At 43.2% G+C, this 22,083-nt stretch overlaps 1 protein-coding gene across 1 annotated transcript in view; it reads left to right on the top strand.

Annotated features, from left to right (window-relative positions):
- The window catches only part of LOC109907454 (synaptotagmin-11), a 28,486-nt gene extending 7,976 nt beyond the window's left edge, over positions 1 to 20,510 (top strand). Inside the window, exons 2-5 of the mRNA XM_031793550.1 lie at positions 9,036 to 9,772; positions 11,201 to 11,428; positions 15,317 to 15,437; positions 15,587 to 20,510. Of these exons, the coding sequence (XP_031649410.1) occupies positions 9,036 to 9,772; positions 11,201 to 11,428; positions 15,317 to 15,437; positions 15,587 to 15,897 (1,397 nt within the window). The 3' untranslated portion in view covers positions 15,898 to 20,510. The remainder of the gene's footprint in view (positions 1 to 9,035; positions 9,773 to 11,200; positions 11,429 to 15,316; positions 15,438 to 15,586) is intronic.
- Positions 20,511 to 22,083: the final 1,573 nt, after the last annotated feature.

Genomic DNA, 22,083 nt, shown 5'->3' with positions numbered 1-22,083 from the left:
CAGAGGTAGGTAACCTTAAGCAAATGTGACTATGCATAGTTATTCCTGACCACTGAGGTTGGTTTGGGCTTCAGTCACAGATTTTAACTGTAGAAGGTGGCTTATCAGAATGCAAATGTGAATCTGATTATGTTTAAGTCAAATATTATATCTGTTTGGGCTTCTTGTGCTCAATTTGCAGTCTATAAATCATTTGTAATTATGTTCCGGCCCCCCGAACATCCACTCCAGAAATAAAATCGGCCAGCGGCTGAATCTAGTTGATGATCCCTGGTTTACATTAAAAACGACAAGTAACTTCCATGAAATTTCCCATGACAACGGCATGCATAATTCAGGGTATTTATTTATTTAGTTTTTTATGCATCTGCATCAGTGGCTTTTTGTGAATGCTGTATGTGGGTGTGTTTTTAGAAATGTTTGTAAATGCATGAACACTCAGTATGCTAAGTGTTTATGGTGTAGTTCCTATACTTATTATCCATGATGCTGTGGAGTTTTACATAGAACTCACAGGAGACAAGGAGAAACTCTCCAAAGCTCTTGAGGCCTCATTATAGCTGTGATCAGTGCAGCTGTACAGCAGTGTCTGTCAACCACACACATGCATGCACGCACACGCACAGACACAGATACACATACACCCACTTCTGCCGCCATGTCTGCCAAAAACATCTCTCAGCCTCTCTCTTTACACAGAAACTTTCTCAGAATAGGCCCCCCCCCTCTGGTGGTTGCTGGCGTCTGGTTAAGGGCTGCTTGTGTGGAGATGGTGGAACACACATCCTGTTCTCATCCGCTCTGGGGTTCCTGGGCAAACTCTGAATTCCAATCAGCTCCATCTGACCAGCTCGATGGGAGAGGGGCCCCGCGGTTGCCAGGGCGACCCATGACACGGGCCACCGAGAGAGAGAGAGAGAGAGAGAGAGAGAAAGATATGGATAGAAGTGAGGGAAATGGAGATGAGTGTTATGCAAGAGAGAGACAAGAGTGGAGCAAATACTAAATAAAAACCAAGTTTCCATGGTAGTAAACATAAAAGTAACAATACAGACATACAGTGGCAAGAGAAAGTATGTGAACCCTTTGGAATTACCTGGATTTCTGCATAAATTTGACAACAATAGACAAACTCAGTGTGCTTAAACTAATAGCACACAAATTATTGTATTTCTCTTGTCTATATTGAGTACATCATTTAAACATTCACAGTGTAGGTTGGGGAAAGTATATGAACTCCTACTGTAGGCTAATGACTTCTGCAAAAGCTAACTGGAGTCAGCTAACCTGGAGTCCAATCAATGAGACGAGATTGGAGATTTTGGTTAGAGCTGCCCTGCCCCATATAAAACACTCACAAAATGTGAGTTTGCTATTCACAAGAAGCATTGCCTGATGTGAACCATGCCTTGAACAAAAGAGATCTCAGAAGACCTAAGATGAAGAATTGTTGCCTTGCATAAAGCTGGAAAGGGTAACAAAAGTATCTCTAAAAGTCAGTCCGGTAAGACAAATTGTCTATAAATTGAGACATTCAGCACTGTTGATACGGGGTAGTTAACCTATGGACCGTAATTGTAAATAAGAATTTGTTCTTAAAACGGACTTGCCTAGTTAAATAAACGTAAAATAAATTAAACTCTCCCTAAGAGTGGCTTTCCTGCAAAGATGACTGCAAGAGCACAGCGCAGAATGCTCAATGAGGTTAAGAAGAATCCTACTGTCGGCTAAAGACATACAGAAATCTCTGGAACATGCCAACATCTCTGTTGACGAGTCTACGATACATAACTCTAAACAAGAATGGTGTTCATGGGAGGACACCACGGAAGAAGCCACTGCTGTCCAAAAAAAACATTGCTGCACGTCTAAAGTTTGAAAAAATGCACCTGGATGTTCCACAGCGCTACTGGCAAAATATTCTGTGGACAGATGAAACTGAAGTTCGGTTGTTTGGATGGAACACACAACACTTTATGTGGGAAAAAAAGGCACAGCACACAAACATCAAAACCTCATCCCAACTGTAAACTATGGTGGAGGGAGCATCATGGTTTGGGGCTGCTTTGCTGCCTCAGGGCCTGGACAGCTTGCTTTCATCAACGGAAAAAGGAATTCCCAAGTTTATCAAGACATTTTCCAGGAGAATGTAAGGCTATCTGTCCACCAATTGAAGCTCAACAGAAGTTAGGTGATGCAACAGGATAACAACATAAAAGACAGAAGTAAATCAACAACAGAATTGCTTGAACAGAAGAAAATGGAGTGGCCCAGTCAGTCCTGACCTCAACCCGATTGAGATGCTGTGGCATCCCAAGAATATTGTGGAACTGAAACAGTTTTGTAAGGAGTAGTCCAAAATTCCTCCTGACCGTTGGGCAGGTCTGATCCACAACTACAGAAAACATTTGGTTGATATTATTGCTGCCAAAAGAGGGTCAACCTATTATTAAATCCAAGGGTTCACATCAGTTGAAGTCAGAAGTTTACATACACCTTAGCCAAATACATTTAAACTCAGTTTTTCACAATTCCTGATATTTAATCCTAGTAACAATTCCATGTCTTAGGTCAGTTTATCAACAATTTATTTTAAGAACGTGAAATGTCAGAATAATGGTGGAGAGTGATTTATTTCAGCTTTTATTTCTTTCTTCACATTCCCAGTGGGTCAGAAGTTTACATACACTCAATTAGTATTTGGTAGCATTGCCTTTAAATTGTAGCCTTCCACAAGCTTCCCACTTGGGTGAATTTTGGCCCATTCCTCCTGACAGAGCTGGTGTAACTGAGTCAGGGTTGTAGGACTCCTTGCTCGCACACGCTTTTTCAGTTCTGCCCACAATTTTTTTTGTAGGATTGAGGTCAGGACATTGTGATGGCCACTCCAATACCTTGACTTTGTTGTCCTTAAGCCATTTTGCCACAACTTTGGAAGTATGCTTGGTGTCATTGTCCATTTGGATGAGCCATTTGCAACCAAGCTTTAACTTCTTGACTGGTGTCTTGAGATGTTGCTTCGATATATCCAAATAATTTTCCTACCCTCATGATGCCATCTATTTTGTGAAGTGCACCAGTCCCTCCTGCAGCAAAGCACCCCCACCACATGATGCTGCCACCCCCATGCTTTATGGTTGGGATTGTGTTCTTTGGCTTGCAAGCCTCCCCATTTTTCCTCCAAACATAACGATGGTCATTTTGGCCAAACAGTTCTATTTTTGTTTCATCAGACCAGAGGACAGTTCTCCAAAAAGTACGATCTTTGTCCAGTGCAGTTGCAAACCGTAGTCTGGCTTTTTTATGGCGGTTTTGGAGCAGTGGCGTCTTCTTTGCTGAGCGGCCTTTCAGGTTGTCGATATAGGACTCGTTTTACTGTGGATATAGATACTTTTGTACCTGTTTCCTCCAGGATCTTCACAAGGTCCTTTGCTGTTGTTCTGGGATTGATTTGCACTTTTCGCACCAAAGTACGTTCATCTCTAGGAGACAGAAGGTGTCTCCTTCCTGAGTGGTATGACAGCTGCGTGGTCCCATGGTGTTTATACTTGCATATTATTGTTTGTACAGATGAACGTGGTACCTTCAGGCGTTTGGAAATTGCTCCCAAGGATGAACCAGACTTGTGGAGGTCTTGGCTGATTTTTTTCCGCCCTTCTTTTCCCATGATGTCAAGTAAAGAAGCACTGAGTTTGAAGGTAGGCCTTCAAATACAGCCACAGGTACACCTCCAATTAACTCAAATTATGTCAATTAGCCTATCAGAAGCTTATAAAGCCATGACGTCATTTCCTGGACTTGTCCAAGCTGTTTAAAGGCACAGTCAACTTAGTGTATGTAAACATTTGACCCACTGAAATTGTGATACAGTGAATTATAAGTGAAATAATCTGTCTGTTAACAATTGTTGGAATAATTACTTGTGTCCTGCACACAGTAGATGTCCTAAACGCCAAAACTATAGTTTGTTAACAAGACATTTGTGGAGTGGTTGAAAAACGAGTTTTAATGACTCCAACCTAAGTTCATGTGAACTTCTGACTTCAACTGTATTTTTTTCACCTTGCACTGTGAATGTTTACACCGTGTGTTCAATAAAGACATGACAAATTCTAATTGTTTGTGTGTTATTAGTTTAAGCAGACTGTATTGGTCCGTTGTTGTGACTTAGATGAAGATCAGATCAAATGTTATGACCAATTTATGCAGAAATCCCGGTAATTCTAAAGGCTTCACATACTTTTTTTGTTCCCACTGTAGTTTAAACATTGGCAACAAGACAGAAAACCCACTACTTACTCAAAGAAAGGCAATGTACCTCTGTCAATCGGTCCCTTAGAAAATGTGACCATGAAACTGTTACAGTAGCGAGTGCAAAAGTTTTCAGACGTTTTTGTTTGGTACTGGTCCCCCATGGGAATACGTTCCCACAACCTTGGCATTGCAAGCACTATGCTCTACCAACTGAACCACACGGGACCAAGAAGGTATTGCTCTCACTCAGGTTATTCTTTGGACTCGTTACAACACTGACTACAGTGTGTGTGCATGTTTGTGACTACAGGGTTGGTGAAGAGGCGGTCTCTCTCAGGTTACACAGAGATTGAGTCAGTACTGAAGAGATTGTAAGTAAGAACGTAAGCAAGACTTGCCTGAGCCAGAGCGACACTAATTATTGCCCCATTCTAATAGATGACTTACAAAGAGGTTTTGAAAGAAATGCCGCCATAGATGTTGTGAACAATACAGTCGTGTTTTGTAACGTCAAAATGGCTGTCAAAACAACAGGGTTCAGAGGGTCTTGAGTTGATGAAGTACCTACAGTACATTCGAGAACATTTTGACATTTGACCCTTGACTTTTTCCACATTTTGGTACGTTACTGCCTTATTCTTAAATGGATTCAATAAAAACATTGGTGAGAAAATCTACACACAATAGTCCATAATGACAAAGAGAAAACAGGTTTTTAGATTATTTAAAAAAAGTTCCAAACAGTAATACCTTATTTACATATGTATTCAGACCCTTTGCTATGAGACTCTGAATTTAGCTCTGATGCATCCTGTTTCCATTGATCATCCTTGAAATATTTCTACAACCTGATTGGAGTCCACCTGTGGTAAATTCAATTGATTGGACATGATTTGGAAAGGCACACACCTGTCTATATAAGGTCCCACAGTTAACAGTGCATATCAGAAAAAATCCAAGCCATGAGGTCGAAGGAATTGTCCGTAGAGCTCCGAGACAGGATTGTGTCGAGGCACAGATCTGGGGAAGGGTGCCAACAACATTCTGCCGCATTGAAGGTTCCCAAGAACACAGTGGCCTCCTTAAATGGAAGAATTTTGGAACCACCAAGACTCTCCCTAGAGCTGGCTGCCCGACCAAACTGAGCAATCAGTGGGGAGAAGGGCCTTGGTCAAGGAGGTCGCTCTGATAGAGCTCCAGAGTTCCTCTGTGGAGATGGGAGAACCTTCCAGAAAGACAACAATCTCTGCAGCACTCTGCTAATCAGGCCTTTATGGTAGAGTGGCCAGATGGAAGCCACTCCTTTGTAAAAGTAGCATGGCAGCCTGCTTGGAGTTTGCCAAAAGGCACCGAAAGAACACTCGGACCACGAGAAACAAGATTCTCTGGTCTGATGAAATGAAGACTGAACTCTTAGTCCTGAATGCCAAGCATCACGTCTGGAGGAAACCTGGCACCATCCCTACGGTGAAGCATGGTGGCAGCATCATGCTGTGGGGATGTTTTTCAGTGGCATGGACTGGGAGACTAGTCTGAGAAACTCCCCAAGTAAATCAAATTTTATTTGTCACATACACATGGTTAGCAGATGTTAATGCGAGTGTAGCGAAGTGCTTGTGCTTCTAGTTCCGACAGTGCAGTAATATCTAACAAGTAATCTAAAAATCCCCAACAACTACCTAATACACACATCTAAAGGGGTGAATGAGAATATGTACATGTAAGTATATGCATGAGCGATGGTCGAGCGGCATAGGCAAGGTACAATAGATACATAAAATACAGTGTCCTTTGACAGCTTTTTGGTCTTGGCCATAGTGGAGTTTGGAGTGTGACTGTTTGAGGTTGTGGACAGGTCTTTTATACTGATAAGTTCAAACAGGTGCCATTAATACAGGTAACGAGTGGAGGACAGAGGAGCCTCTTAAAGAATAAGTTACAGGTCTGTGAGAGCCAGAAATCTTGCTTGTTTGTAGGTGACCAAATACTTATTTTCCACCATAATTTGAAAAAAAAATCATTAAAAATCCTACAATGTGATTTTCTGGATTTTTTTTCTCATTTTGTCTGTCATAGTTGAAGTGTACCTATGATGAAAATTACAGGCCTCTGTCATCTTTTTAAGTGTGAGAACTTGCACAATTGGTGGCTGACTAAATACTTTTTTGACCCACTGTACATGTGATATGAGTAATGTAAGATATGTAAACATTATAAATAAAATACAGTATATACATGTGATATGAGTAATGCAAGATATGTAAACATGAATAAAGTGGCATTATTTAGTGCCGTTGTATAAAGTGACTAGTGACCCATTTAGGGGCCAGTTATTGGGTCTCAATGTAGGCAGCAGCCTCTCTGAGTTTGTGATTGCTGTTTATCAGTCTGATGGTCTTGAGATAGATGTTTTTCAGTCACCTCGGTCCCAGGCGTTGATGCACCTGTACCTGTAAATACCTGTCTGCCAAACTTGTAGCGTCACAGCTAATCGCTGCCAAAGGTGCTTCAACAAAGTACTGAGTAAAGGGTCTGAATACTTATGTAAATGTCACATTTCAGTTTTTGATTTTTAATAAATTAGCAAAAAAATCTAAAAACCTGTTTGTGCTTTGTCATTATGGGGTATTGTGTGTCGATTGATGAGAGGAAACAATGATTTCATCCATTTTCGTATCAGGCTGTAACGTAACAAAATGTGGAAAAGGTGAAGAGGTCTGAACACTTTCCAATGCGCTGTACTTCTACGACAATGAGTGTTTTCAAGTTTGTCACCTAGTACATCCTAGAGATCAGCATACTATTTTTCTCTCCATGCAATGATTTTATTTTTATTAGGCTACACAAACAAACGAAACAGCTGATATAGTTTTATACAACAATGTCATTTTCCCAACAGAGGCAATGTAAAATGACTGGTAGCAGCAAGCCAAGTGCAGAATTACTTTTTTATATAAAATTATACTGAACATGGCCACAGTAATGCAATACTTTATTCAGATTTGTTCCTATTATAATACTTGTAGTGCTTAATAGTCGACACAGTGAAGCGTTCCCTGACTGCTTTCAGTGTCTATATCAACATCAATCCAACTATATTTCTGTTACACATTTCCAGTGACTCACAATACACAATGCTATGCACTGTTCATTTAATAATTTGACCCTTTTAAATTCACTGATTGTGTTGATAACTAGCAAAACATAATGCACCGCTTATGTTCATCTACTACGGTTAACATAGAAATGACATAGAATAGTTTTCCTTTATTCAGAATACCAAATATTCCATCACACGTGTTTGTTGATATTATTTATCCATCTCTTAAAAATTATATTTTCAGAAAAAGTCTCCCTCTCCCTGTGTCCTTAGCCTCACCTTTCTCCTCACATCCATAGCCACACCTCAGAACTAGGCAGCACTTTACTTCGCACCACTATTTAAGGTATGGCAACTGCTCGGCCTCTGACCTCAAGGAGCTACAGAGGGTAATGCGTTACGGCCCAGTACATCACTGGGACCAAGCTTCCTGCCATCCAGGACCTCTACACCAGGCGGTGCCAAATACTTCAGCCACCCTAGTCATTGACTGTTCTCTCTGCTACCGCACGGTAAGCGGTATGGAGCTCCAAGTCTAGGTCCAAAAGGCTTCTTGCTAAGAATAACAGCTTCTACCCCCAAGCCATAAGACTGCTGGACAGCTAATCAAATGGCTACCCGGACTATTTGCATAGTCACTACCTCTACCTACATGTACATATTACGTCAATTACCTTGACTAACTGGTACCCCCTGTATATAGCCTCGTTATTGTTATTTTATTGTTGCTCTTTTATTTGTTTATTTGTTTTATTTAGTAAATATTTTCTTAAGTCTTATTTTTCTTAAAACTGCATTGTTGGTTAAGGGCTTGTAGGTAAGCATTTCACGGTAAGATCTACAGTGCCTTGCGAAAGTATTCGGCCCCCTTGAACTTTGCGACCTTTTGCTACATTTCAGGCTTCAAACATAAAGATATAAAACTGTATTTTTTCGTGAAGAATCAACAACAAGTGGGACACAATCATGAAGTGGAACGACATTTATTGGATATTTCAAACTTTTTTAACAAATCAAAAACTGAAAAATTGGGCGTGCAAAATTATTCAGCCCCCTTAAGTTAATACTTTGTAGCGCCACCTTTTGTTGCGATTACAGCTGTAAGTCGCTTGGGGTATGTCTCTATCAGCTGTCAGTCACTTTTTAAACTGGGTCACATGCTTAGTCCAAATGTAGGTCAGTGGTGTTGTGTGTTTTCCTAAACGCTCCGGGTAGAACATGGTGTAGAACATACTGTAATCCTTCTGCAACGGCTTATACTAACTTCAATTTCCTCATCTGACTGACTGTATGGGGCAAGGCCCCACGAAACGTGAACAGGGGGAAAAAAATTGAAATACTCCAAAAAATTGAAAGTCCATCCATTTTACAAGGTTTAACCAGTTTTCCTGCTTTTCGGGACACATATTTTTGACAGCCTTTCATCTTCTCACTTTAGGCAGGGAATTATGCTTTTTGATGGAATACAACCTTCTGTTTCATTATGTGTTTTCATTCCGCACTTGTTCTTCCTTTGTTTGTTGAAGGCAGTTTTTTAGAAGGCCTAATCTACCTGTTAGTAAGGCTTTCAACCCATCAGTATTGAAGGAATGAAGTGAATAACGGTGGAAAGGAAATCATAAAATGAATAAGATTTCCCTGCTCTCTCCCTGTCCCTCATTCCCCTCCTCGCCCCTCTCAGAGGTGTCCCCGGTGCTGGCGGGCTTCCTGGGCGCCGGGGTCCTGGTGGTCTCGGTCACGGTGGCCGTCTTCCTCTGGACCTGCTGCCAGCGTCGCTACCGCCAGATGACGGGCAGCTACAAGCTCCAATCGGGGCCCTGTGACCCGGCCGTCGACCCGCCCTACAAGTTCATCCACATGCTCAAGGGAATCAGCATCTACCCGGAGACACTCAGTAACAAGAAGATCGTCCGCGTGGGTCGACGCCCGGGCTCCTCGCGAAATGGCGGCGGATCCGGCGTCGAGTGGGGTCGTAATGGCGAGCGAGGAAGAGGTGGAGGGGGAGGAAGGGTGATGCTGGTGGACGCTGACCCAGAAACGGGCCTGCTCAACGGCTCCACCCACCTGCAGATGAGCCACCTGATGCCTCCTGCTGGACAGCCCAGGCTAGAGCGGGCGCTGCCCATCCGAGCCGACTACTGCTGCCTGGAGAGCAGCTCCGGAGGTAACAGCAGTAGCAGTAGCTGTGATGCCAGCAAGACAGCCTCGCCCTTTACTCCGTGCCAGGGGGAGGGCACCACCACGCCGCACGCTGCCCTAGGCACCCTCAGCCTGTCCGTGGACTACAACTTCCCCAAGAAGGCGCTGGTGGTGACCATTGTTGGCGCCCAGGGTCTGCCGGCCGTGGACGAGCAGGCGGGTAGCTCGGACCCCTACGTGAAGATGACCATACTGCCAGAAAAGAAGCATCGGGTCAAGGTGAGTCTGGTTCCTCTGGAGGTTTCTTCCTACCTACAGGGTTAATCCTTGATTTGCTTTGTTGTGTTTAGGGTTTAGGTATTTGGGGTTGCGGTCCCAATTAGCTTAACACTTTTATTATTTAATTATTTGAATTTTCATTATTACAGGATTAGATAAAAATAAGAACATTTTTTAAAACATCTTTTAAGTATGCAAACATGATTGGGGCCCTGGGCAAGAAAAGTTTGAAGACCCCTGCTTTATCCCTCTCATTTTGTATTGTAAAAGAGTTGTGTCACTGTAGCTGTTTAACTGTTACTATAAGTGTACCTGTTTAACTGTTACTGTAAGTGTACCTGTTTAACTGTTACTGTAAGTGTACCTGTTTAACTGTTACTGTAAGTGTACCTGTTTAACTGTTACTGTACGTGTAACGGTTTAACTGTTACTGTACGTGTAACCGTTTAACTGTTACTGTAAGTGTACCTGTTTAACTGTTACTGTAAGTGTACCTGTTTAACTGTTACTGTACGTGTAACGGTTTAACTGTTACTGTACGTGTAACGATTTAACTGTTACTGTACGTGTAACCGTTTAACTGTTACTATAAGTGTAACGGTTTAACTGTTACTGTAAGTGTACCTGTTTAACTGTTACTGTAAGTGTACCTGTTTAACTGTTACTGTAAGTGTACCTGTTTAACTGTTACTGTACGTGTAACGGTTTAACTGTTACTGTACGTGTAACGATTGAACTGTTACTGTACGTGTAACCGTTTAACTGTTACTGTACGTGTAACCGTTTAACTGTTACTGTACGTGTAACGGTTTAACTGTTACTGTAAGTGTACCTGTTTAACTGTTACTGTACGTGTAACGGTTTAACTGTTACTGTACGTGTAACGATTTAACTGTTACTGTACGTGTAACGATTTAACTGTTACTGTAAGTGTACCTGTTTAACTGTTACTGTACGTGTAACGATTTAACTGTTACTGTAAGTGTACCTGTTTAACTGTTACTGTACGTGTAACGGTTTAACTGTTACTGTAAGTGTAACTATTTAACTGTTACTGTAAGTGTAACGGTTTAACTGTTACTGTACGTGTACCTGTTTAACTGTTACTGTATGTGTAACTGTTTAACTGTTACTGTACGTGTAACGGTTTAACTGTTACTGTACGTGTAACGGTTTAACTGTTACTGTACGTGTAACGGTTTAACTGTTACTGTAAGTGTAACTAACTGTTACTGTAAGTGTAACTAACTGTTACTGTAAGTGTAACTAACTGTTACTGTAAGTGTAACTATTTAACTGTTACTGTATGTGTAACTATTTAACTGTTACTGTATGTGTAACTGTTTAACTGTTACTGTAAGTGTAACTGTTTTAAGTGCTATTGTCACAATAGCAACCAGACATGAAATATGACCAATTGCTCTGCAGACCCGCGTCCTGAGGAAGACCTTGGAGCCAGTGTTTGACGAGACATTTACGTTCTACGGCGTGGCCTACAGCACACTGCCCGACCTCACACTGCACTTCCTGGTGCTCAGCTTTGACCGCTTCGCCCGTGATGATGTCATCGGGGAGGCGGCAGTGCCTCTGGCCGGGCTGGACCCCAGCACAGGACGAGTTCACATCACCCAACAGATCAGCAAGAGACACATCCAGGTGAGGAAAGGGAAAGGGAAGGATGGAGGGAGGAGACAAGGAATTACTTGTATTTATTACCTTTTATTTAAACATGTTATTAAGAACATTCTCTTTTACAATAATGACAAAAGACACATCCTGGTTAGAGAATGGGAATTAGGAATGGAGAGAAGGAGGAGGAGGGAGAGAGAGGAGAAACCGGATGAAAGTGAGAAAGGCATTTTCTTTTATTGAGAGGAATACAGGTGAGGAATCGAGGGATGGAGGATAGATGATGAAACAGACTCTAGAATGAGGGCCCGAATGAAAAGAAGGGAGACGAAAAGTGGAAAGAGGATGAAAGGGAGGGAGGGAGGGAATGGGGTGTGGTAAAAGAGGGCAATTCATAGAGAGATGAGTAGACAGAATTTGAGGATAGAGGGAGGAGTTGGAGTGGTAAGGAGGGAGAGAAGGATAGAGAGAGAGGATGGAGAAGTTGATGGGCTTTTATGGCCAGCAACACTAGAGATGAAGAGGGGGAGGGATAATGAGAGAGACGGGGAAGAAAGAGAGAAAGGTTGGCAGAAAGGCGATACATTTGCAAAATAAGGGAGGGAGAGAGAGAGAGAGAATAGGGAGAGAGAAAGGGTAGGGAGAGAGAGAGGGTATGGAGAGAGAGAGAGAGGGGAGGGAGGGAGAGAGAGAGTTGATGGATGGAGAGAGAGAGGGGATGGAGAGAGAGCGGGGATGGGGAGAGAGAGGGGATGGAGAGAGAGGGGATGGGGAGAGAGAGGGCAGGGGAGAGAGAGGGGATGGGGAGAGAGAGGGGATGGAGAGAGAGAGGGGGGGGGGATGGAGAGAGAGAGAGAGAGGGGGGATGGAGAGAGAGGGGATGGGGAGAGAGAGAGGGGATGGGGAGAGAGATGGGATGGAGAGAGAGGGGATGGGGAGAGAGAGGGGATGGAGAGAGAGGGGATGGGGAGAGAGAGGGGATGGAGAGAGGGGATGGGAGAGAGAGGGCAGGGGAGAGAGAGGGGATGGGGAGAAAGAGGGGATGGAGAGAGAGGGGATGGGGAGAGAGAGGGGATGGGGAGAAAGGGGATGGAGAGAGAGATGGGATGGGATGGGGAGAGAGAGGGGATGGAGAGAGAGGGGATGGAGAGAGAGAGGGGGTGGGGAGAAAGGGGATGGAGAGAGAGAGGGGATGGAGAGAGAGAGGGGATGGGGAGAGAGGGGATGGAGAGAGAGAGGGGATGGGGAGAGAGAGGGGATGGGGAGAGAGAGGGGATGGAGAGAGAGAGGGGATGGAGAGAGAGAGGGGATGGAGAGAGAGAGGGGATGGAGAGAGAGAGGGGATGGAGAGAGAGGGGTGGTATAGACAGAGCAGAAAGATGGAGATGAGAGGGAGGGCAATGGAGAGAAGAGAGGGTAATGGAGAGAGAAAGAGAAATTGAGGGGTTAGGCTACTCCCATTGACAAGAAAGAGCCCCACACATAGCACAGAGAGGAAGAGACCGAGAGAGAGAGACCTCCGCACAACACAATCTGCATTGAGAAAAAGATTACAGAGAAACCTAAATGCATACCACACACACAAACATAAACACAGAGAGAGAGAGGCTCATTCAGCACACACAACCTGTTTCTTTTCCACTCTTCGAAGACAGCAGCAGACACACACACACATGCACAGTCATGCCCACACGACACATGTGTAAACACATTACATGCATAAGTATCATTCCCAGTGCCAATGTAAGCCTGTCAAGCGAGGCAGTACAGATATGTATACACACATGCATAATATCTTCCTCCATATACACATACACCCACGCCAACATTCTCAATTTCATCTCCATGCAGTCACACTATTTCACACCCCTCTCTCTCTCTGACTCCTATAGAGATTTATCAGTACATAGTTCTACCATTTCCTCTCTCTTTCTTTTTCTCTCCCTCTCTTTCCCTTTCTCTCCCTGTCTCTCATCTTCCTCTCTGTTATCTGTCTCTTTCTACCCCCTCTCTCCCTTTCTTCCTCTCCTTCCATCTCTCTCTCTCTCTCTCTCTCCTCATCTCTTTACTCCTTCGTTCAGAAGAGGGCCTTAAATTGAATTCCCTCCCATTTCACTGCAGCCTGAAGCGGTTTAGAGACGGGAGGGAATCGATCTTCCAGTGGGGAGAGAGAAGGAACAAGACATAAATAGAGAGAGAGAAAGATTAGTCTGAGTAAATGAAAAAGAGAGACTTGGGTATGTGCTGATGAAGAGGAGAAGGAGTGCGATGCCACTGAACAAATGAAGAGGGGAAAAAAAGACAAGAGTACATGAGAAAGAGAGAGATGGATGATACAGTAGTAGGGGACAAATTAGAGAGAGAAGGGCATCATTGGACGGAGAGAAAGCGAGATGGCGCTGCGATAAAAAGGAGTGTGGCTGGACCATAAGTCCAGAGGAGACGTCCATGAAACTTTTATCGGGGGGGGGGGACTTAAGTGGAGGGGGGAAGCTCACGTCACACTCATTACGACAGCGGTAGCTCACACACTTAGCAGTTGTTAAAAAAAAAGAAGCCATTACCCGTTTAGAACATAAAAAGGTATATTTTGAGCATTGTGATTCTCCACCATTCTACAGGAGCACTAAAACGCATCAAAACTCCCCTTCAGCCCAAGGCGTCCAAAATGTCACATTGGTTTATATGGCAGCACTAGCTGCTAGCGCTGTTAGGACTTCTCTCTCAGCCTGTCTTGACTAAATGAGGCCATAGGAGACTTAAAGAAATAAACCAAGCGCAAACTGAGTTCATGGTATGTCCATTCATATAATAAAAAGAAATGCTTGAAAGTATGACAAATGTACCATTTGCGTTGTACTTTAGAGAAATCTTTTTTTAAAGATTAAATTGTCAGGGAACTAAGCAACACTAAAAATGGTGGGTCATTTTCTGCATTTCACTCCGCAGTGAGTCTATGGCATGTTCATTTATATACTCAAAAGGTGCTTTTAAGTGTGAAATGTACCATTTACTACATGAGTACTTCAGATTATAGTCAAAAGGAGTACAGTGTTAGAGAACTGTAGAGTATTGTTGTGTAGCGACTGCAGTGGTTTCAGACTATTTTTATAGACTAGTCTTTCTTAGAGCAGAGTTCCCCTAGTGGGGATTCTAAATGAGATGTGGCGTTAAGTCCTGCTCGTTAATGAAAAAGCTACAGATGCACTGGACTAGAGAAAATTAGGAGGCTATCTATTTACGTCATACTTTGCATGCAGATCCCGGTGCAGATGGTAGCGGATTTGCACACGCACGCATGGCAAGACACACACGCGCGTACGTCCCGGCCCGGGTAATTCTCTAGTTCTCCTTTTTTTAAGTTCAAGCTCGGCCTTAGGCCGCCTCCCACAGTGCGTTGCCATAGTGACACCTAGGTGTAGTATACGAATTCACGAGAAAGAGAGTGAGGCCAAGAGTAAAACGGAGAGCGAGATTAACAGAAAGACAGGGGAAGCCGTAGGTCTACATACTGTATATTAATTACTTTTACGGAAATTATCTATGGTGTATAAATTGTGTGGAAGTGGGTAGTGGGTTATGGACGTATAATGTCTGCCCTATTTGTGTACAAGGCAGGTTTTGTGTGTATGAGTGTACTGTATGCGTACTTTGTGTGTGCAAGTGTGTGTTCTAACTAGGTGTTCTCCCTGCAGTGTGTGTGTGTCTACATTCTAACCCTGCGTTCTCTCTGCAGTATGTGTGTATCTACATTCTAACCCTGCGTTCTCTCTGCAGTGTGTGTGTATCTGCGTTCTCTCTGCAGTGTGTGTGTATCTACATTCTAACCCTGCGTTCTCTCTGCAGTGTGTGTGTATCTGCGTTCTCTCTGCAGTGTGTGTGTATCTACATTCTAACCCTGCGTTCTCTCTGCAGTGTGTGAGCCGTGGGGAGCTGCTGGTGTCTTTGTCCTACCAGCCTGTCACTCACAGGCTCAATGTGGTGGTGCTGAAGGCCAAACACCTGCCCAGGATGGACATCACTGGCCTGTCAGGCAGTAAGTACTACACACACACACACACACACACACACACACACACACACACACACACACACACACACACACACACACACACACACACACACACACACACACACACACACACACACACCTCACCCCCTTTCCCCTCTATCCATCCCTCACAGACCCCTATGTGAAGGTGAACGTGTTCTACAGCCACAAGCGCATCGCCAAGAAGAAGACACACGTGAAGAAGTGCACACTCAACCCCGTTTTCAACGAGTCATTCATCTACGACGTGCCCGCCGAGCTGCTGGCCGACGTCTCCGTGGAGTTCCTGGTGGTCGACTTCGACCGTACCACCAAGAACGAGGTGGTGGGCCGCCTGGTGCTGGGTGGCCAGAGCCTCATGCCCACTGGGGTCACCCACTGGAGAGAGGTCTGCGACAACCCCCGCCGGCAGATTGCCAAGTGGCACACCCTGGGCGAGTATTAGGACAGCTCAGAAAAATCTCCCCAAAATTTTGAAAATCGTGCAATTTCTCAGAGTGGGTATTCTGTCGAAAAACCACCACTACCACTACTATTTCAATCCTATTCTCTTAGAAAAATAAATAAAAGAATGAAATAGAACCCTTCCTGTCTGAAATAAAGAGACCCAACCAGACCACCATAACCCCACCCAGCATGGACTTGTAAGGTAGGACCACTCTCTTCTATGAAAAATTACCGCAACCATTGAGGCGACCACCGTGGCTGAAAAAAAATCTGACCAGACTTTTAGGAATCACTGACGACAAAAGACTTGATTGAGTATTTCAAAATCTAGATCTGAATATAGGAAGACATATTCAAATGTATACACAAATATATAGCCTACACATTCAAGACTGTCAGCGATATCCATGTGGTCCTACCGGTTGGGTGGGGGTGTAAAGGGGATGTGGTTAATCCAATCAGAGTTCACATCAGAGAGCGTCACAACCTCCCACCCTCGTTCTCCAGCCCCTGTCACCCATAGGTATAAACATTCAATTACTTGTTAAATATAAGTTAAATATAAAACACACCTGGGAAGGAGTGTGGCCACAGAATACAGTATGCAAGACTTTCTCTTAACCTAGTGTACCAATTCCTCTTTAAACCAGGAAGTATCTCCTGGTACTGCACAAAACTGGGAGGGTTTATGTTAATTAGAGGGTGTGGTTAATTTATATTGAGACGGGGCTGTTTTTTTAAAAGTAGGGGCGTTTTTTAATTTTTAAACAGCAGTGGTAATATTAGACGTGTGGTCAATTTATGGGGCAGGCTAGAGTACTATATTACAATGTTCACGGGATAATACTGATATCGCTAAGTGTTTTACGTTATGGGCAGGTAAGGCTAGAGGGATGTATTGATCTTATCTACCACCACGTTTATGTTTTTCTTCATTTCAATGTGGACTATATATGTTTCATCAGTAAGCTCACATGTAGCAACAATGCCCATGAAACTCAATAGTCAAATTGCGTGAGTCAGAGCTTTTTCATGCACAGTGTAAAATGAGTTCAAATGAGTTCAAGCCACCTTTCCTATCCTATATTAGCGAGGCAGAGACAAAATGGGGAATTACATTTTGTGGGGCAGATTCATACCAAAGCTGGCATAACAATCGGATATTATTCACCTGCCGTTCACGTACATGTTGGAAAACCTGCGTTCAGTATATAACAATGTGTCTATGATAAGTCAATCAATCAATCAATCAATCAAATGTATTTATAAGGCCCTTCTTACATCAGCTGATGTCACAAAGTGCTGTACAGAAACCCAGCCTAAAACCCCAAACAGCAAGCAATGCAGGTGTAGAAGCACGATAAGTGCATTGTGGATGGAAAATCACTCTGCTACACTGAACCCTCCCTCAGTAGCACACAACCTCAGTGGATTGGATCACCCCATTAGAGTAAATTGATGATTTCTGGTTTTACTTTGTGACTCCTGTTGCTCTCCCTATCATTTCATTGGTGCATTTATTTTTTTAGACCTGACGTGATTGGTCGAGGCGAGGCTGTAGCCATGTGGCACGGGAGGCTATAATTGGACGGATCTCAATGTACCCGAAAGCCGTTGTTACAGTACACCCGTTGTCATGGCGACCACATGAGCCGAAGGCCATGAAATGATCTGTAACTTTGTGTCTGTCTATCACCAATTTTACCAGAGAGAGCTTTGTCATTCATATGCTGTTCCACGGGGGCCATTTGGCCCTGTATACACTTGCATGTCAGTGCTTTACTCCTGTCAATTTATTAGAATACACCATTTAGTAGAATTTATAGTCACGTCATTGGTAACGGCTCAGTCGATCCTTGTTTGAGCTCACCGTCTTTTTGAAATACATTTTGTGTTGGGTGAGTTTGTGTTAGAATGCAAATGTTCATCTCCTGCAATGTCTCATCCACTGAATTCAACAAAGGCTTCAAAGTGTCAGCTCGGGTTCTGGTACCCTCCCTTCTCCCCGAGCTCTTGCTCTCTGTTTATCACCGCTGTTGCTCCACAGCACGGTCCCCATTGTGTCAGAGGATTTCTTTGAACTATGATAGTCAATAGCGATCAAGCTGTCACTGCACACTGTCTCTTTGCTGTGTCTATACACTGCATCTCACTGTAGGTGTACACTGCTAACCACTTAGCTTGAATGTTGCATATCCCTACCCTCACACACAGGTAAACATTGTACACATTCAGCTTCACCGGCCTCTTGAGGTGCTCAAACTGAGTCCTTGTAAACTAGCTGCAATGCTAGCTTGGGTTTGAGCTAACTTGAGCTAGCAGATAAATGACCATAAATGTCTGTTATTACATGTTATTTGCGTGGTGTTGTCACTCAACAAGCTTCTTTGGTTAATGCTTGGCATATCACAGTTTTATGTAGATACCATTGATAGCGGTTTTGGCACTCGTAAGTGTTGTGTCCTTTCCTATGAAAGTCATCACATTCCACATGGAATTGAGAGTAGGCAGTAATGCACATCTGGGCTGCGCACTGAACATTTTGTATATCTGATCGCACTTTGAAAAGCCCAAAGCAACCTTTTTTGCTTTTATCACTGGTTGATTTGATCAAACTTTTTTTTTGTTGCTCTCTTTTGATACTTTTGAAAACAAATATCTATTTGTAGTTATTGTAATATAAGAGGCTAATATCCTGGGCAGTTCAAGTCCTTTGTCCTATAGTTTTCCCTCACAGCCATGAGATATTGGAAATTTGTTCAATGACATGCACAGTATCTTCAGTTTCCATCGAAACTATACATCAAGGCAACTTGTTGAAACAAAATGTAATTGTCATTAATTAAGAAGCACTGTCCCGGAAACCCATTTCAGACTTTTGGTTTCATAATGTTTGAATAATTAGCACAACACTTAAAAAAAAAATAATCACAACAGCCGCACAGGTTTCGATAACCTAGAGACATTTTTCAAACTGTAGTCTTTCCAATTCAGAGAAAGGTCCTCTGACTATCCTTTTGTCTTTGTCTCTGTAGGAGGCTTCCAGTCTGGGGCATGATTTAATTATATGGATATAAGTGCACTTTGGAGTGAGGTCAAATTTCATTAGCCCTAACACCATAACGCCACCTAGTCTTGGCTTGGGCAAAGATGTGCTGGGCAGTAGACTGGAAATGTGTTTTTGTATTTAACATATGGCCTGAAGGTAGGCTACAAATGCCCAAGTTTGTAGTGTGAGCACAGGCTCAAAGCATCTCTGTCAGAGTCTCACCACGGAAAGGCCAATGGGTTGTAGTCCACCGTTTGGCCAACTTTGCCCAGGAGATTCTAACATGGTGGCTGAGGAATAGTGTGACGTCATCTTTATTCATTGCTCTGTCCTCGCTGGAGAGTTAGACGGTACATCTAGAAAGGAGTGGTGTTCAGGCTCCTAACTGTAGCTGCGCTAATAAGGGTTGCGTTCAATATTTTAAAAAGTGTTAAAGCGGAACATTTTTGGAGGGTGAAAGGAGAATGATGACAGCATCTTAGCATTGTTCTGTGGGAAAGGATGGCTGTCAATGTGTCTGTTGATAAGGACACAAGTGTTTCGTTTTTTTTTGTCTCACGTGTCTGTGCATGACAGATAATTACTGCGAGAGGCGAGATGTCTTTGGCTAGCAACATTGTGAGTTCTCTTCATGACAGGAAGGTTTAGTGGAGATCAAATCAAGGTGTATCATAATTGCTAGCTAACATATTTTAGAAAACAAACCGTGTACATTCTCCCGTTTCTGTATCTTTAACAGATTTTCTAGTTTCCTATTTCTATGTTCTCACTGTTTCTTTCTGACTTTACTTTGAGATTCTGGGGTTGTGTATGTTACAGGTGCCTGTGATCGATATTCAACAGTTTCTTCTTCCTATGAGTATTTCCTTTTGTAAATAGCACAGAAAGCACTCTGCAAAGATCAGCAACGATGTCCCATATCACGGAATAATCCAAACCAAAAGTAGATGCTCTGGCTTTGTTACCCTCTGTTTTGCTGGCCTCCCCTAAACCCATAGCTTAATCAAAGCATCTTTTTTGTAGATATCAAAATGTAAATACAGTATAACCTTGTGTAAATGACAGTTTGTTCCCAGACACTATCAGGCAGATGCACTGCCGCCTGTCATTAGCGTATGTGATTGTTCCCCCAGGAATGGCAAAGGGCTCTCCCCTCTCTGTGAATGTGTTCAATTGTTGGGGTGCCCCTCCCTTTTCCTATCCCTTGGCCCTGACTGAATCCCTCTCTCTAGTCCACTCTCCTTTTCCTTCCATGACAACCCATTCCACTCGTTTGCTGTTGTGTGTTGTACAGACAAATCTGAGGTGTGAATAAAAAGAGACAAAGAAATCAATGGGTTGTGAGTATCCCATTGGCTGTCATTGATTCACCGCCTCAGTCATAATTGAAGGTCAGAGTTGTATGTTGTGTGTGTGGGGGAAATGCAAAACAAGACCAGTACTCTGAAATGTGTTTAAACTGCATAATGCTATGTAGTCTATGCTAAATATATTACACTAATGCTGACTTGTTGAATTTGTTAACACAATGAACGTGCAAATAAATAAACTGATACACTATTTTCGAGTCTTTTTTTACTTGTCCTTTTACTAAGTCACACTTGGGCAGACACACGACTAGCTCACTGATTTCTCTCTGGATAACAGTGGCTGCTAAATGACCAAAAATGTGAATGCATACCTCTCCCCCCCCCCCCCCCCCCCCCTCAAACACAAAATCACATGACAAGATTTGGTCTTCTGTGCAGTTACAGCATGAGAATATCCAGTAGCCTATAATTGTATGGTCTAGCTAATTAAAAAGATCAAACAAAAGTCACAGGGAGCACACAGCAAATAGGGACACACAGGTAACTGCCAAAATAAAAGTAAACAGCAACATAAAGTATTTTAATAGGCTGTTGGGCCACCACGAGCCAGAACTGCTTCAATGCAACTTCACATAGATTCTGAAACTCTATTAACTCCAGAAACACTCCTGTGTGGAATCACCTGGTTTCAATTTACTTTGTACCCCTCATTTACTCAAGTGTTTCCATTATTTTGACAGTTACCTGTACGTGTCTCATATACATCACCACCTATGCATGGCAGGTAGCCTAGATGTTAGAGGGAAAGTTGTTGGCTCAAGACCCAGGCCGGAACATTACAAACGTGGGAACTGAACTGGCACCTGAAGGGCTGCTGGTGTACCCAAGAGCAAGACAGTTAACTCCAAATTGTCCCCATCCAGGGATTCTGCACCGTGACTGACAATGTGCCTCTTAACAAAGTACTCTCTTTATTCTATTATAATAAACTTAAAATATAATCAATTGTGTCTTAGTAGGCCTATTATTTGGTTATATAAAGTGAGGACTTGGTGGACTGGATATTCTTTAGGTTAGGTTTTACTTGTTCTAGTGTGCTGGTAAGGGCACAGATGACAGACAGGTAGGATTCCAGGTGATTTAATAACGCTGAAGATGCACAGGCATGGAACAGCACATTCAGGATGTATTCAAACTCCTTGACTTTTCACACATTTGGTTACGTTACAGCCTTATTCTAAAATTGATTAAAGCGTTTCCCTCAATCTAAACACTATATCCCATAATGACAAAGCAAAAACAGTTTTCTACATTTTTGCAAATGCATTAAAAAAACAGCAATATCACATTTACGTAAGTATTCATACCCTTTACTCAGGACTTTGTTGAAGCACCTTTGGCAGCAATTACAGCCTTGAGCCTTTTTGGGTATGATACTACAAGCTTGGCAGACCTGTATTTGGGGAGTTTCTCCCATTCTTCTCTGCAGATCCTCTCAAGCTCTGTCAGGTTGGATGGGGAGCATCGCTGCACAGCTATTTTCAGGTCTCTCCAGAGATGTTCGATCTGGTTTAATTTCGGGCTCTGGCTGGGCCATTCAAGGACATTCAGAGACTTGTCACGAAGCCACTCCTGCGTTGTCTTGGCTGTGTGCTTAGGGTTGTTGTCCTGTTGGAAGGTGAACCCAGTCTGAGGTCCTGAGTGCTCTGGAACAAGTTCTCTGTATTTTGCTCCATTTTTCTTTCCCTCGATCCTGACTAGTCTCCCAATCCCTGCCGCTGAAAAACATCCCCACAGCATGATGCTGCCACCACGATGTTTCACC

Source organism: Oncorhynchus kisutch, linkage group LG17, assembly GCF_002021735.2.
Source record: "Oncorhynchus kisutch isolate 150728-3 linkage group LG17, Okis_V2, whole genome shotgun sequence".
In the NCBI taxonomy this organism is placed as follows: domain Eukaryota; kingdom Metazoa; phylum Chordata; class Actinopteri; order Salmoniformes; family Salmonidae; genus Oncorhynchus; species Oncorhynchus kisutch.
This window is presented reverse-complemented; position numbering and strand designations above follow the sequence as displayed.